The sequence below is a fragment of the Camellia sinensis genome, chromosome 1 (genome assembly GCF_055761805.1).
Source record: "Camellia sinensis isolate YWXY chromosome 1, ASM5576180v1, whole genome shotgun sequence".
Classification (NCBI taxonomy): domain Eukaryota; kingdom Viridiplantae; phylum Streptophyta; class Magnoliopsida; order Ericales; family Theaceae; genus Camellia; species Camellia sinensis.
The window spans coordinates 30,294,252-30,312,306 of NC_138961.1; the positions used below are offsets into that span (position 1 = coordinate 30,294,252).

The following is an 18,055-nucleotide window of genomic DNA, read 5'->3' on the forward strand; positions in this document are numbered from 1 at the left end:
AAGGATACGTATCCGAGGAGTACAAAATATTATAAGTAATATGTAACTTCGAGTATCCGATACTTCAAAATTAATAAAAAATTAATTAAGAAATATCCGATACGTATCCGAAGAGTATCGGTATCCGATCCCTTTTTGAAGCTTCATAGAACAGGAGCACTTCCTCTTCCTAGAAGACCCACCCAGTTCTATTTCTTCTTTGCTAGTTAATGACATGATCAATGTTGGATCAAATATCCCATGACTTTAGTTCTGCAATCTGTTTTTTATCTTCAATTGAATCAAAAAAAAAGAAAAAAGAAAATACAACCAAAAGAGCCGAAATCTTTTCAAAATCCAGTCTGAAATATCAAGTATTGACATTGAAATAACTTCAAAAAAAAAAAAAAAAAAAACTTTACAATTGTTTAATCTTTGAAAAAAAAAAACTTGCCATTAAACACTCGTCACTGCACTTGAAAAAAATAAAATAAAATCTGCCACCTCTCCCCGCCAGCATTGAAGTATAACATCTGCATTTACAAAATAATCAAACAGAAAAGCCAGCCAATTTGTCATCGAATTTGAGTTCTTCCTAATGACCAAACTCCCGTGTCCTTAACAAGTGCCTGAAATAAAAACGCAAATTATAAATTAATTAGAAGAACAAATCAATTTTGATCAGTGTGACGGCTTCACTTACTGGTGTTTTCATGGATGGGAATACATTCCAAAACCGCAGTGTCTCATCCCCTGCTCCTGTCACTATTGTCTGCATAAACAAGTTCAGAAAGATAATTAGAGTTCCATACAAAAAGATACATGTGGTAAAAAGATACATGTGGTAAAAAAGCATAAGGATTTAATGCAATACCTGGCCATCAGGTGACATGGCAAGATAGAGTACCCGCAAACTATGGCCAGTTAGAGTTGCAACCTATCAAAGGTGAAATGCAAAGGAAAATTACATTTGAATTAGGTTATCTAAAACTTGATTTGAAGAAATCATAATGCTCTAAGGTCACAAAGTACCTTCGCCATTGATGGATATTTCCACACCATAACTTGATTCTGGGAATACCCATGAGTGCTTACTAGCTCATTCACATTTTTACTCCATGCTAGATTGCATACCTGGAAATTAAGCAGCTAAATTTTGTAAGCTTATGAGGTTATCACAGTTCTGTGAGGAAAAAAAAAAATTTGCAAAGAGCCCCTAATAGCGAAACTTGTTTTAGGAGCATGAAAAATGGTCATCGAGACATTTTTGTAAATGTATTATGTTGGCATTCTCACCTGGCTCCCTGTGTCGACACTGTTTAACTGATTGCCATTCGTAGTGTTCCAGAAGCGAATGCACCGATCAGCAGTTCCACCTCCAGATGCGAGAAGGCCATTCTGGTGGGGCGACCAAGCAATGGCCTTGACAGCAGCTGTGTGCTCGGTCAGCTTTAGAATGGGCTGCTGAGAATGCTGGTTCCATACCAAAAGCTGATCACCAAACATATGACAACAAAGCAAATGAATCAACAATAAGGTTCATTGGGTCAATGAAGAAGAACACACAATCTAATTGATATTACCTGATTATCATTGCCTCCTGACGCAAGTTCTCGGTCATCATGAGACCATTTCAATCCACATACCTGAACGATTAAGAATGTAGTGTAAGCACAATAACACCATTGTCATTCCAAGTAGGTACTATATTAATTGATTGACTATTTACCTCAGATTTGTGGCCAACAAGCTTGCTAACGAAATCATTTGGTACACGAAGATCATGCTGAAGTATGTTGCGGTCTCTACTCCCAGAAGATAATATACGCGAGCTCCAAGCCAAGACACCAGTCCTTGTTTGATGCCCACTCATGGTTCTCACTCTCTTGCACTGAGTCCCATCCCAAACCTGAACAAGGAGGATAAATGCTTGGTGAATTTGAATCGTGTTTGTAACAATGATGTGACTTGACTACATCACAAATTTGGTGTATTACCTGAACTTGACCAAGATTTGTGCCAATTGATATGTATGAACCCTCCCGAGTCCACTGGACTGAGCACACACCGTCAGTAGGTCCTAAGTCGCACAACTTTGTCACCTGAGAACAATATAGCAAAATGTTAAATTAAATGTTATCTTCTCTTTTATTTTGGACTGACAGGTTGATCTTTTCATACTTGTTCCATCTCTTATGATACTCAAGAATTTAAAACATACTTTGCTGGTTGTTGCAGTCCATAAATAAACACAGGTGCCTAATCCAACTGCAAGAACATTCTGGGAGGACCAATCAACCAAGTTCAAGTAGAAGTCATCTTGGAGTGATGGGGCATCTAGAACCTGCAAGAAGTATACATTTCCAATGATTACAATCATATAGCATACTATCCTTGGATAGTATGGTGATATACTACTTTCTCTCTTTCTTTCCTTTTTTTATTTGTTTTTTGGGAACCCCTTCAACTTAAATGAGGGCAGGTTTTGACCCAAGTCTCGTGTTAGCTTCATATACATTGTTGGATGCTATTTCCTAACAGTTCTAGTGTTTAAGAAAATTGTGATCTAACATGGTATCAGATTAAAAAAGATCGTAAATTCTCGTATTCTTAATAGCTTGATATACATTATTGAGCTCATTTCCTAATATCTTAAGCTCAACTAGAGTAGAGAGGGACTTTACAAGCCAAACTAGTTAGCACCTACTAGTTGATTGAGTTTTGGTGAAATTAGTTTGTTCATTACATAAAATTAGAAGAATATACAATGTACATCTAATTCCTAGTGGATCTGTCCCTAATTTGGGTATCCGTATATGACAGTAATGCCTAAGAAAAAGTTAAGGAAATGTAGGAAAATAAAAAATTATTGATATTCCACCCAAGAAAAAATTCAAATAAGCCTCCTAAAATTACATGTATTTTTCCACAGATTTCTCGGCAACCAAACACAAGAGCAAAATAAACAGAGCTCTCTGTACCTTATGGGGTGTCTTGGGCACCTTCCTAGGCGGCTTAGGAGGGGTCGAATTCTCCGAATTGAACCCAGTATCACTTCCCAAAATCGACGGCGAGTAAGGCGAGTTGGGCCCCGAATGATCCGTCTTGAACCTGAACATGTTCTTGCTAGGACTCATCGGCGATCCCTGACCTGCAGGAGAAGAAAAAGACCCAAAATCAGACCCAAAAAGCTCGGATTTCAACAACCTCGAATAAGCCTCGTTCCCTCCCTCTTTGGCGGGAGAAGCCCTATCGACGAGGCCAAAAGTGTGGAGCCTCGAAGACGATCGGCAGGGTATGAATCTGTCGCTGCAAGACGCCGATTTCGACGAAGAAGGCGAGGAAGACAAGTTGGAGATCGTCCGAGGAGACATAGTCCTCGGGGATTGAAGATTCGATACGGTGCGAATCGGAGAAGAAGCAGAGAAGGTGTCGAGACGAAGAGAGGTCTCGGACATGGTAGCTGGGAGGTTGATCCCGCTTTTCCGTCTCTGGGTTGAGTCCATTTTTCCTAAAAAAAAATTATGGGTTTGATTTGGAATTCGATGAAATGAGATGGGTTTGCTGGAGATTGATTGATTGAGAGAGCTGCTTGGTAATGGTAAACAGAGGGCTTTTCTAGGGTTTTTGAGTGAGAGAGAGACAGAGAAAGAGAAGAGAAGAGAAGAGAAGGAAAGGAAAGGAAAGAGAGCTGCTTTACTAGTTTTTGAAAGTGTTTTTAATTGAAGTATTTAGGTTGGTGAAGAGTGTGTGACAACGGTCAATTGTGTAGAGCAAGCTGTCTAATGGGCGCTGGATATCTCTGGGTGTGCCGCGGTTTACTTTTCCAAGTACCAAAAGTAGCCGTTACTCTTGGATTTGTGTACTTGTTTCTATTTCTATAGAACAATGCTCGGTGAGGTTGTGTGCATTTAACATTTCTCACTTTTATATTATTGTGAATATTAATTTTTTTATTAATTGTGATAGAGATTCTCACACATGTATGATCTTCATAATCTTCGTTTTCATTCTAATCACTCATAATGTGGAGCTCGTACATCCGTCAATGTCTAAGATCAAATTAAGGATCATAAAACCTTCAAAAAAAAGAGTCCCAAACATTTCTCTTTTTTTATTCGTCCCTTTCATTTAGGGGTAGAGGATGGGTTTAGTTCTCCTTCAGTAAATCGTTTCGTTGTGGTACTCCGGATTGAATTTATCATATAAGATCAAAAGAAAAAGGGCAAATTACAAACACTCCCTCGAGATTTGATAAAAATACAGATTCTCCCCTGAGGTTTGAGAAATTACAAATTACCCCTTGAGGGTCAATTTTCATAACAAATTAAGAGAAATTAGGGAGGAATCTATATGAAAATAAAAATCTCATGGGGCAATTTGTTATGAAAATATAAATCTCAAGGGGCGGGATGTAATTTCTCAAACCTCAGAGGGGAATCTGTATTTTCACCAAACTTCGAGGGGGGGTTTTGTAATTTGCCCAAAGAAAAAAGTATAAATACCATAGGGCATGTATTATATATATTTTATAAAAAAAATGATATAATTTTATTTTTTTTAGTCATAATTTAAAAAAAGAAAATCATAACTAAACATAATATGAGACATAAACTAAAAAAGAAAATAAAATAATGTTATGTCATAAATAAAGAAAAAAAAATGATCATAATTAAAAAAGAAAGTAACATAATTAGAGATGCATATGATATACCCTTTTCAAATGTGTATATATTAAAATTTTCCAAGATTAAAGAAGACTTTTTCATAATAAATAGAGATGTGAGACGAAGAAATGAGAACCACCTACCTGTAAGATTTATAATTTATATTATATATCTGTGTTTTATTATGTGAAAATATTATGTTCGCTTGAATTTACTCTTTTGTCGTATGTCATGGATCAAGATCAACTTTGACACAAGCACTGTCGATCAATGATTTTAGATAACTATTTATAAGGAATTTGGATGATGATCATACACACAATTATGATTAGTTTTGTTAAATAAGTCTTCAAAATAAGTATTAATCCCTAGAGTGCTCAGTCGATAAATTCACTTTTGAATTTTCTTTCCCTAAAAGTTCATGCGTTAAAACATTACATTCATAAGGAGAAGTTTTGCAAAATGACCAAAAATATACCTTTCAATGCATACACACATTGAACAAGAATCTATCTATTTAACCTTCTATTTATATTATCTGTCCAAATTGTGACACATATATATAAATAATAGGGTAAATTACACTCACCTCCCATGAAGTTTCTGACAAATGCAGGAACCTCCCCTGTGGTTTGAATAATTACATAAACCTCCCTTACTTTACCTGACATTCTCCAGATTCTCCCATTTTGTAACTTTTGTTAGCACAGATAATAGAAAATGCTGAGGTCATCAAAGATAATCCTAAAAATGCCAATAATGCCCTCAGGGCTCTTGAACCCAACTATATATACCCAAGGCAATATTTCATCTTCAGAACCAAGCACAACACTTAGAACTGAAAATAGATAAAGCACAAGACAGAGCTCTACAACCCAGCACGACACAGGTATGCTACCATTCACATTCACATTAAGTAATTATTTAAAAAAAAAAAAATCAAGTCCACACTTCACAGTCCAACATAAGTCACAAATAGAGCACAATCAAGCACAATAATGCGATATATGTTCTAAAAATGCATTATGACTCTCACATTCCATAAAATCTAGGATCATATGGATATGTCATCATCAAGTAATGGAGGGGGGTGATCAAGTATAGAAGTAAGATCTACTATTATGGGAGCAAAGCAACAATTAAAATCACTGAATCAGAGAAAAACAGAGGCAAATTGTATTATCTATGCCCACATGGGAAATGCTCTTTCTGGGACTGGTGCAAACCAGTAAACTCATCTGTTGGAAGACACCAAAGCCATTGTTAACAAACACACTCTACCCTATAAAGAAGATACCACTACAGTGAATTTAATTAACCAAATAAGGGCTATGCAAATAATGATGCAAGTACTTGAAGTAAACATGGGATTTATAAAGATAGCAGTTGTAACGCTCTCAAATAAAACATAATCTAACCATTCAATAAATCCATAAAACATAATAGAAATATCATCTTTTCATTTATCAGAGTTTGTATTATGATGGATATTACATGTTCGCAACAAAATGAATGCCCTACGGGCTTGCAGCTTTCCATGTCATCACTTGGTTACAACAAAAAAAGTCCTAGCTCTTTACATAGAAAGCCCTAGGCTTGAACATACATTTAACATCAAAACGAATAACAAAAGGGAGTCTTCAACTCCAAAACCTCCTAAGCTAAGATCTCGAAGGTGGCATATCACCTGTACCTGAAAAATGGTGTTCCAAGTAGGGTGAGCCAAAGCCCAGTACAGATATGCTAAACAACACATGAGAATTAACTAAAACATTAGCATCCGATAAATGTGTAACACTTGAAAACCAACTTACACTCTTTCCATAACCAATCAACATTAATATCCACATTTCAATCCACTTCCATTTATTTATCCAAATCAATTCGTTAACATGGTTCATTTTTATCCAAACAAGTCAAAATGAGACTACAACTCGTATCATCAACACTTCAATCAACATCATTCAGCTGTATATAAAATTTCGAAACTTTCATCCTGGACACTCCGGCCAACTTAATTATCAATGGAGTCTATCCCCTATCTCCTCCCAAACAATGGAGGACATTCCTTTTCTCCTCCCAAACAAGGATACATATGCAATGTATTTAAACACATTGTCACATACAATGACCAATTAAATCACATATTCAATGCGTTAATCCAACTGTCATATTCAATGACATAATCCAATTGATTAGTTTCAATTTACCTAATCATCACGCAGTTTTTACAACAATCATGGCTATCCTCCACCGATAGCCCAAAACAGTTATTTCTAAACAGATAAATAAATCTATCAAACAGATAAATTATTAACTTTTCTATAGATGAGTGATCTTTCAATCCAACTACACCATTTAATCACAATTTCCCCCAATTTCATAATTTCCAAACCAATTTCATATTTTCACATTGGTTTTACCACTTAAACAAATAATTTATATAGTGCAAATTAGGGCATTCTCTCCCTTTTCTCAAATGTTGCTCCCAAGGCCAAATTTCACCCATATTATACAAACAACCCCATTTTCAAGACCTCACATACACATATGGAATCCAAAGTAGAAACCCCTCTTTTAAAATCTATAAACTCAAACCCCACTTCACCCAAACTTTCCAAATCCTACCATCTACACAAAATGACCAACATCTATGTTAAAACCTATGTAGGAGAGTAGAATATCCCTACCTCAAGAAGAGAAGATGAGCCAAGCAAGAGATTAGCTCTAAAGATGACAAAACCAACTTCCACTCGGATGAAAATAGAGATCTTGAAGAGCTCAAACTTTTTATCAAAGGAAAGAGGGTGAGGAGATCACTAGATCTAGGTTAAAATGTAGAGAGAGAGAGAGTATTTTAGAGAGAGAGGCTCTCAACCTAGGGTTTTGGAAAGTTTTAGAGAGAGAAATAACAGAAAAAGTGATTTAAAAAGTCACTTTCGCAATCTGATATACGCACAGTTTGCTCGAGCAGAGAGTTTGACACTCGAGAGTCAAACACATAGATTCGACTCGCTCGAGCGCAATAAAGGCCGCTCGAGCGCCAAGACACAATTGCAAGGCACTACCCGTTCGAGCGCAATGAGACCCGATCGAGCGTTGAATACACTCGCCCAATATTTTACAGACTTCAGACAGTCGCTCGAGCGCCAAAGGGGCCGCTTGAGCTCAAACCCGCTCAAGCGTAAGAAACACTGCTCGAGCATGAAAAACACTTTCGCAGTATTTTTTTGCAGACGCACAAAGTACTGAATGATTGCAAACCACGCTCGAGCGCAAGAAGACCCATTCGAGCGGAAGACCAAAATTCTGGGCAACAAGGTTCTAAACCAACAACCAACCACCCTGTTCTGAACACGCCCAAGACATTTCAAAACTCAAATTCAAAGGGTAAAAAGAGGAAAAGACATAAACAACAACATTAACCCACAAGACCCGAGTCTGGAACATTATAAAGGTCGAGTTAGAAACCGGGTTCGCTATAACCTCCTTCCCTTAAAGAATTTTGTCCCCGAAATTACAAATTAAGTTCAAAATCAACGTTTGGTCATTCCTAACCATGTTATACTTACAAATCCAATACCATGACCTATCCTCCGGCCATTCATTCCCACCGACTTGATACACGAGCCCCACATTGAAACAAATTCACAATTTCCAAAACATTAACAATGTTTAATCAAAATTCAAATTTTCAAGAAGTGTACATGGCATATACAATGCTCCTAAGGTAATACAATAAACGTGATATTCCATATTCCCAAACATATGCAATGTGTACAATAAACTCATGTTTCCAAGATGTCCATAACATATACAATGTTCTCATACTCTAAAACATATACAATGTTCATACTTTTCTTTAACAACAATAATAATCTCAATACAAAGTTATACATAAGCAAACAAGTCCGAATACTTCTCTCAGACTTCCATTTCACGTTCCCAAGTCGCTTCCTTAACTCCATGATATTTCCACAATACCTTGACCAAGGGAATCGTCTTGACTCGCAAGACTTGGTCCCATCTATCCAAGACCCTCATCGGTCTCTCCTCATACGAAGCATCCTCATCTACTTTTAAGTCGGTCTAATCCAACACATGTGATGGATCCGACTCATATTTTCGAAGCATACTAACATGAAACACGTCATGCACTTCGGACAGTTACGGCGACAATGCTAAATGGTAGGCAACCTCCCCAATCTGCTCAAGGATCTTAAAAGGACCAACAAACCGAGGGGACAACTTCCCACTTTTTTCAAACCTTATCAAACCTCATCTTGGTGATATTTTCAGAAAGACATGATCACCCACCTTGAATGACAAAGGTTTCCTCATACGGTTAGTATAACTCTTTTGGTGACTCTGGGCTGTAACCAACCTCTTACGGATAAGTGCTACTTTCTCCGTCATTTCCCGCACCAACTCCGGGCCCAACAAAGGTGCATCACCCACCTCAGCCCAACAGACTGGAGATCTACATGGTCGGCCATACGAGGCCTCAAACGGTGCCATACCAATACTCGATTGGAAACCGTTATTGTAGGCAAACTCCACTAATGGTAGGTGCCTCTTCCACGGCCCCTTAAAGTCAAGGACATAGCCTCATAGCATATCTTCAAGTATCTGAATAGTGCGCTCGGACTGCCCATCAGTCTAAGGATGGTAAGTCGTGCTAAAGGTTAATCTAGTGCCTAAGGCACTCTGTAAACTCTGCCACAACCTAGCAGTAAAACATGCATCTCTATTTGAGACAATCGACACTGGGACCCCGTGCATCCTTATTATGTCCCGTATGTACAAGTCAGCAAGGTAATCTACCGAATCTCTTACACGCATAGGAATAAAGTGCGCCGACTTAGTCAACTGGTCAACTACCACCCAAATAGTGTCACTACCCCGTTGAGTCGTCGGAAGACCCACGACAAAATCCATCATGACGTGCTCCCATTTCCACTCGACTATAGGCAAGGGTTGCAACAAGCCCGCGGGCCTCTGATGTTCGGCCTTCACTTGCTGACAAGTAAGGCACTTTGACGCAAACATTGCCACATCCTTCTTCATACCCCTCTACCAAAACTGGTGACTCAGATCATGATACATTTTTGTGCCTCCTGGATGCACCGCGAGGCGTGAATGGTGAAACTCACAGAGTACTTTCTCTCGGCAAGACTCTGGCACAAACAAGCGGTCTCGGTATTTCACACTCAGGTCGGGATACACAGTCAAACCTTTCTCTACCTTTCCATTGGAGATCTTCTCTTGGAGGGATTCTACCTCAAAGTCACCCTTCTGTGCTTCTAACACTCGACTCACAAGCGTAGGTTGCCCAACTACAGAAAACAAGACTGCAGATTCAACAGACTTGCCCAGATGCAAGTCAAACTCACCAAGGGCACCCAATATCTCCCATTCTCGGATAGCAATACAAGCTACATCACTAATGGACTTCCTATTTAGGGCATCGGCCACAACATTGGCCTTTCCCAGATGATAATGTAACTCGAAGTCATAGGGTATGTTTGGTTTGGTTTTGAGAGAGTAGTTTTTGAAAATTGTTTTAGAAGAGAGAATTTAGAACTTTTTTTGATTTGTTTGGTTGTGTATTTTGAAAGTAGTTTTAGAGTTTGGGAGTTTGGAATGATTTGATATTTTGTTGTAATTGAGTAGATGTATGTGAGAGAAAAAGTGATTAAGAAAGAGAGAGGAGAGAGAAAAAGTGATTGATTGATGTGTAAAAGAGAAAAAGTGATTGATTTTAGAAATTGTTTTGGAAAAATTAGAAACCAAACAAGTTTTTTAGAAAAATTTTCCGAAATCACTCTACAAAACCAAACCAAACCAAACATACCCACAATTTTCTATGAACTCCATCCACATTCTCTGCCTCAAATTCAAGTCTTTCTGTGTAAATAGATACTTTAGACTCTTATGATCCGAGAACACCTTGAATCTCTCACCATAAAGATAGTGCCTCCGAATCTTCAAGGCAAAAATCACAGCTGCTAGCTCTAGGTCGTGAGTAGGGTAGCTCCTCTCATGTGTTTTCAACTAGCGCGAGCCACAGACTACTACTTTTCCTTCTTGCATCAATACACAACCCAAACCCTCTCGTGAGGCATCACAATAAACCGAATAGCCTGAACCGCTCTCCGGAATAATCAAGACTGGAGCGGTGGTAAGTCTAACCGTAAGCTCTTGGAACGACTTTTCACAAGTCTTACTCTACACAAATTTGACCCCTTTTCGCGTCAATCTAGTTAAAGGCGAAGCTAGCCTAGAGAAATCCTTCACAAACAGACGGTAATACCCGGCCAACCCCAAGAAACTACGGATCTCGAAGGCATTCTTAGGTTGTGCCCAATCTTGCACTGCCTCTATCTTGGATGAATCTACAGTCACCCATTCCCCGGATACCACATGCCTAAGAACTTAACCTCTTTTAGCTAGAACTCACACTTTCCAAACTTAGCATACAGCTTATGGGCTCTAAGCAACTCAAGCACCACTCAAAAGTGTTCTTCGTGCTCCTCCTCAGAAGGTGAATAAATCAGAATGTCGTCCACAAAGACGACCACGAAACGATCTAAGAATTCTCAGAAGATCCGGTTCATCAAATCAATAAACACAGCCGGTGCATTGGTAAGCCCAAAAGGCATCACTAGAAACTCATAATGGCCATACCGCATTTGGAATGTTGTCTTTGGGATATCCTCCTCCTTGACCCTTAACTGATGGTAACCCGATCTCAAGTCTATCTTGAAGAAACAACGAGATCCCTTCAACTGATCAAACAGATCATCTATACGAGGCATAGGGTACTTGTTTTTAACCTTAACCCGGTTCAATTTTCGGTAATCAATGCAAAGTCTCAAAGCCCCATCTTTCTTCTTAGTAAAGAGGGTCGGTGCTCCACAAGGCGAAATACTAGGGCGAATAAAGCCCTTATCTAGTAATTCGTGGAGTTGAATCTTCAACTTGCTCAGCTCAGCTGGCGCAAAACGATATGATGCCATGGAAATCGGTGCCGTGCCAAGCATTAAGTCAATAGAGAACTCGATCTCTCGATCTCTCAATGGGGTAGTAAACTAATAAGATCCTCGGGAAAGACGTTTGAGTACTCACGAACCACTTTTGGCAACTCAGTCCGAGTCTCATCACACTCACTACTCATAAAGCTAGCGGGAAGACAACTAAGCTCACTCCGCCCTCGTGGATCATACATCGGTGGTAAAACCCTACCAACCCGATCTCTCAAGAAATGGAAACACTCGCCGCTCAAGGTACATACAGTAACCCTCTGGTAGTAACAATCTATAACAGCCTGGTATGACGATAACCAGTCCATACCAAAAATTACATCATACCTAGACATATCTATCAACACAAAAGAAAAGGGAAGCCGACGATCGACGACCTCTATATCACAGCCCCGACACCCCTGTTTCAAAACCATCTCACTCTCAATAGGTGATACAACACAAATAGGAGATGCTAACTGCGCTAACTCCAATCCCAAAACAGATGCAAATGCAGAAGATATAAAAGAGTGTGATGCATCCGTATTAATTAACACATTAGCAACCGAGTTGCAAAATAAAAAGGTACCTCTCACTACAGATGGAGCCGGTACAAGATCCGGCGCTGTAACAGCATACACGCACCCTGAAGGTCTCTGATCTACCTGTTCACCCCTCAGAGCATAAGACTGCTGCACAGACTGATTCGAAGAGGCTCCCTGATTAGCCCTCGAGGCCTGAACTGACTGCGCTAGCTGGTAACTCTGTGTCTGCCTCGAACCAGATGCACCAGACGTGCCACTCAACTGCGGGCAAAACCTCTTTAAGTGCCCCGTCTGCCCACACTGATAAAAAATGGGTGGCTGGCCTCTGCCCTGACTCTGGCCCTGAGAACGAGCCGAAGATGATGCTGCACGCTGCCTTCCTCTCCTCTATAGGCAAGTTGGAGACTTGTGGCCCATCTGATTACATTTGTAACAGGTGATGTCTCCCTGACCGCCTCTCCTAGAACCCAAACTCGGTACAGGAAAGGTAGACCTTGAACGTGCTCCATGGGACTGCTGAGGGTTAGAACCTCTCTGTCTTTTACCGTCCCCCTGGCTATCTTGACTCCTTCTGGAGCCCCTCATCCTCTCCTCCTCCGCATGCATAATGGTCTTAAGATGGGCTGTAGCCTCTACGAGGCACCCATAATCCCTAATCATGGACCCGGTAACTCTAAACATGAGTCTGGTCCTCAATTTCTTCTCGAACTCCAAACAACGGTGTTCCTTAGTCGCCACTAACTCCGGTGCAAACCTAGACAAGCTAGTAAGGTGGCCTCAAACTCAGCCACTGGTGTGTTCAACTGTTTAAGTCGCGAAAACTGATCCCTCAACTTCTCATTCATTGTAGCAGGCAAGAACTTGTCCTGGAAAGCTTCAACAAAGGCCTCCCAAGTCCCTCTGATGCGCCCCCGCGCATATTTTCACCACTGACCCGCTTCTCCCTTCAGCTGGAAGGATGCCAAGGTCACTCGCAAACCCCCATCTTCAATGCCAAGCATCTCAAACGTCTTCGTCATCTACTTAAGCCACTCATTCGCCTTCAGTGGCTCCTTAGGATCACTCAAAAATTCATCTGAATTCTACTGAAAGAACTCCCTCTTCAGAAAAGACGGCCTTGCCTCAGCTACTTGGGCCTGGACTTGATTCTCAGCGCTGAGAATGTCCATAGATTCCCTCAATGCTCCGGCCATTTCACAGGCTAAGGCGCCAATGGCCTGCTGACCTACTGGCTTGGCCACGTTGGCCTGGCCAATTCCCTCCTCTTGCGTCGGAATCTCATCCAGTATAGGCATCTCCTGCCTCCTAGGCCTACCACACCTACCACCAGGACCTCGTCTTGACATCCTAATAAAGGTAATAAAGGGATTAGTACATTCGCAAATGTGCCGAAGCTATCTTACACGCGTCCTAATACAATGGACAACTGTAATTCACTCCACATAAGCATATAATCACATAAACACATACGAATTTTATTTCCAGATAATGATCGTCCCGTGACATTGCTAGAGTTCCAGTTAGAAACGGCAGTGATCAAGTGCCTTTCCAACAGGACTTTCAGAAACCCATGGACCCAATCAACATCCTAGAAACTAAATCCCATACCCATATAGTCACATGAACATGTTATCATATAAGCACATAACTTTACACCTAAGTCTCTAACAAGCAAGACAAACCCATTGTGGTACTAACCACTTCCCACGTACCCAAAGTATTCAAACTTGGTATGCTCTGATACCAAGTTGTAACGCCCTCAAATAAAACATAATCCAACCATTCAATAAATCTATAAAACATAATAGAAATATCATCTTTTCATTTATCAGAGTTTGTATTATGATGGCGTTCGCAACAAAATGAATGCCTTGCGGGCTTACAACTTTTCAAGTCATCACTTGGTTACAACAAAATGAGTCCTAGCTCTATACATAAAAAGCCCTAGGCTTGAATATACATTTAAAATCAAAACGAATAACAAAAGGGAGTCTTCAATCCAAAACCTCCTAAGCTAAGATCTCGGAGGCGGCATATCACCTGTACTTGAAAAATTGTGTCCCAAGTAGGGTGAGCTAAAGCCCAGTAGAGATATGCTAAACAACACATAAGAATTAACTAAAACATTAGCATCCGATAAATGTGTAACACTTGAAAACCAACTTACACTCTTTCCATAACCAATCAATATTAACATCCACATTTCAATCCACTTCTATTTATTTATCCAAATCAATTCATTAACATGGTTCATTTTTATCCAAACAAGTCAAAATGAGACTACAACTCATATCATCAACACTTCAATCATCAACATCATTCAGATGTATATAAAATTTCGGGACTTTCACCTTGGACACTCCGGCCAACTTAATTATCAATGGAGTCCATCCTGTAGACACCCCATTTTTGACCGTCCTCAAGACTTGGACGTCACCGTTTGAACACACGATGATCATCCATACTCGTGTTCGTTTTGAGTTCCCGAAGGTCTCGGCTGCGCGCCTTGCCTTAAGAATCTCTCAACTTGTCTGTTTTGTGCTTGGTTGTGGACCAAAAACTTGTGGTTTTGCTTCAGAAGGAAGGGGGCAGCTTGTTGGCCATCCCTACAACCCATCGGCCATGCCTTGTGCTTATCGGCCTTGTTTTCTTGTCATCGGCCATTGGTGGTGGCCGATCGACACTCTTTTTGGATGATCAGCCATATCTTTTGGCCGAGGCCTCTTTTCCTACTTTTGCAGATATTTTTCTTCCAGTTGGTGCCAGCTGTTGGTCATTTGGTGTATCCTCCATACACGTGTATGGATAGATTTGGACCAAGTTCTAGCTTGCTAAACAAGCTTGGAACTTGTTTTTCTATAAGAAGGGAGACCCCTCTCCCTTTCCAGAGGTTCTGAAATCTGAGATACAAAACATATATCTCTCTATATTTCTTCCTCTCTCTCTATATTTGTGTGAGTTTGTGCCTTAAAGGGTGTTTTGTCTTCACTTTTGCACTACAACACCTAGCAATACCCCACCATCTTTGAGATGAGGTTCTTGGGAGTGTTATTTGAGCTCTGAAAGTTGGTTTTTGCCTCAAAAACTGCTGGTTTCAAAGTTGTGCTTCAAGGGTGAGTGTATTCCCCTTTAAGCCTTTGTTTGTATACCATATTGGCCATCCTTGTGTATTGTTTTAGGCCTTGCTTTTAACTGATAAAAGTCTTGTTTTGAAGTGCTTAACATGTTTGCTTGAGGCCTCTTTGGTGTTGGGGGTGGTGTACCCCCTTTAGAGCCTTGCTTGGCCTTGTTTTTAATCATCTCTTTGAGCCTTTGTGATCACCTTTATTTGGCCTTTCTACCACTGAATTCCAGAGAAATTTTAGTGGCGGAAAGTGTGTTTTGAGGCCTTAAATAGGAGGGGGTTGTCCCCCCTCCTCTTCTCTTGAATGCTTGTGTTGATGGCTCACCAAGTTGGCATGTTTTTATACCTCTTTGTGGCTCCATTTCAGTATGTCTTAGGCCTTGTTTTGCCATGATATAACGTTGTTTTGGCTTGGTTTGATCATATCTTGCATGCTCCTTGCACTTGTAGTGCAAATCCATTCACTAGCGTAACATGCATCATGTGTTTAGACCATCATTCTAGCATGTTTTGGCTTAACTCCAAGAAGCTTTTGTCCATGTTTTAGCATTCTTAAGCTCTGATTTGTGTTGTTTTGGTTATACATGACTTGCTTTGTATAGCCATGGTTCAATCTAGCTTGTTAGCTTTGTGTATTGAGTCCATTAGCATGCATTACTTGGACTATTTTCATGATTTGGCATCATTTGAAATGTGATTTCAGTACATGTAATGTTGCCATACACTTGCATTTGTCACTTTTTCCATGCTTTGGAAGGTTGGTTCTTTATGCCTTGAGAATGAGCCATTGCGTATGTCATTTTACCTAAGCTTGTAAGCTGCCATATCAGTGTTTATTTGGTCTCATTTTTCCATGATATAACTCTGATGTTTGTTGTTGAAGTCGCCTCATGCTTGGTTTTGATGGGTGTAGTGTAATACTCCTTATTAGCCTTGCAAGTTCATGCTTCATGCTCACCATGCTAGCTTATTTTGGTTTCCTTCCATGCATGTTTTAGACTCATTTTGGCATGTTCTAGGATTGTTTTGGGTTGTCTTGGCCATATGCTTCGTGTTTTGTTTAGCTATAGTGCAAGTACCTATTCTAGCTTCAAGCTTTGAGCCTTCTAGCATGCCATGCTTATGTTGTTAGGATGATTTGACATCATTTAACATGACATTTCAGAGCATATAGGACTGCTATGTTCCCACTTCTTTCACTCTTTGAATGCCTCTAAGAGTTATGCATTGTTACCTAGCTTAAGGACCAATGTGTGTACATGCACGTCTTGCCTTTTGGTGCCTTAGTTTTGGTGTTATGGCCACTGATTTGGGCATGATTGAGGTCTGTCTATTTTTAGTTTAAGTCCATTTAGCATGTTGTTCAAATGTTGTTACATTGCATCATGTTTGCATGCTTGAGTTGCATGACATTTGCATGCATGTCGCATTGCCTATTGTTGCATGTTGTTGTATGCTTGTTGCATTGCATTTCCATGTTGTGTGCTTTGCATTATGTTTGGATAGGGTGTTAGTCCAAACACGAGAAACGAGGGATGTTTCGTACTTGAAGTGACGAAACGTGTCTCATTTCTCGGTCGCCGACCCTCTTGATCACGCATGATAGATGTTAAAACACTTATGTGTTTTTGTGCATTCATTTGACATTGATTTGTGCAACTCGGCCTCTTTGGCCATCATGCATTGAGATGCGTGATTGATGGCTTGGGAGTCGAGCATTACACTCCTTTGAGCCTTAGACATGATAAGGAGTGTGGTGGCACACACATTTTCTTGCAAATACATTGCCATGCCTCTGTTAGTGCTCTGTTGCAGCAAAGGGAGAATTTGTAGGAAGTGTTGGCCGATCGACCATCAGAACTGCCGACCGGCCATCTTAGTCTGCCGATCGGCTATCAATTTGGCCGATAGCCATAATCTCTGGCCGATGGCGACTCCTCTTGGCCGATGACCTCTCAGCATGTCCATGAGGTGGATCAGAAGTACTTTGGAGGTTGGCACAGTTTTCAAGAGTCTAAAACAGTGCAAACAGAGGCAACATGAGGCACGGTAGTGAATTTCCGAGCGAAACTGACCAAGCATGCATCTCTTCATCGCCCGCGAGGGCATTTCAGTAGTCATGATTAGTTCGTGTAATTTAATCATTTGATTGGTTTTGTAATATTCATTTAGCTTAGTATAGCTAGTTGTTTCAATTCGGTTGTGTAATAATTAGTTTAATTAGCGTAGCTAGTTAGCTTCTTATTCGGACCCTCCTCCAAGAGGGCGATGTTGTAAATAAGTGTGCACGTGTGTGATGCATGTCTTCTAACCTACATTTCTTTCTCCCTTTTACTTATCCGTTTTCAGTGGTTAGTTTTAGGACATGCTTCAGTTAGCATCCTTATGCTCGCATGTTTGCATCATTCATTCGTATTGCATGCACCAGGCTCGGCGCATCATACTAAACTGTATTGTATTTCAATTCCAATTTAAATACATATATTAAGTTGCATTTCACATGACATATTAGAATAGCCGAGCCTATCTTAGTTGCATTTTTGCATGTGTTGCATTAGTCATCTTAACATGAACTAGGAGCATGCATTATTTTCTAACATAGCTTCTGTTTTGGCTCGGAGTACTCGGTGAGTGTTTATGCTCTAGCATCTTGCATGTGTGTAAGTGTTGCCATGATTGCATGATTGCCATGAGGCTAACTGCTTAAGTGATTAACTG

General features: G+C 40.1%; 1 protein-coding gene across 1 annotated transcript; it reads right to left on the reverse strand.

Moving 5' to 3' along the window:
- Positions 1–304: 304 nt before the first annotated feature.
- Positions 305–3,876, reverse strand: FZR3 (FIZZY-related 3). The gene is made up of 10 exons (XM_028226966.2): positions 2,961–3,876; positions 2,201–2,323; positions 1,977–2,081; positions 1,709–1,888; positions 1,563–1,625; positions 1,276–1,470; positions 1,012–1,113; positions 854–916; positions 683–751; positions 305–608 (listed from the first exon to the last, which is right to left on the reverse strand). The coding sequence occupies exons 1-10, from the start codon at positions 3,483–3,485 to the stop codon at positions 555–557; spliced, it is 1,479 nt and encodes a 492-aa protein (XP_028082767.2). The 5' UTR covers positions 3,486–3,876; the 3' UTR covers positions 305–554.
- Positions 3,877–18,055: the final 14,179 nt, after the last annotated feature.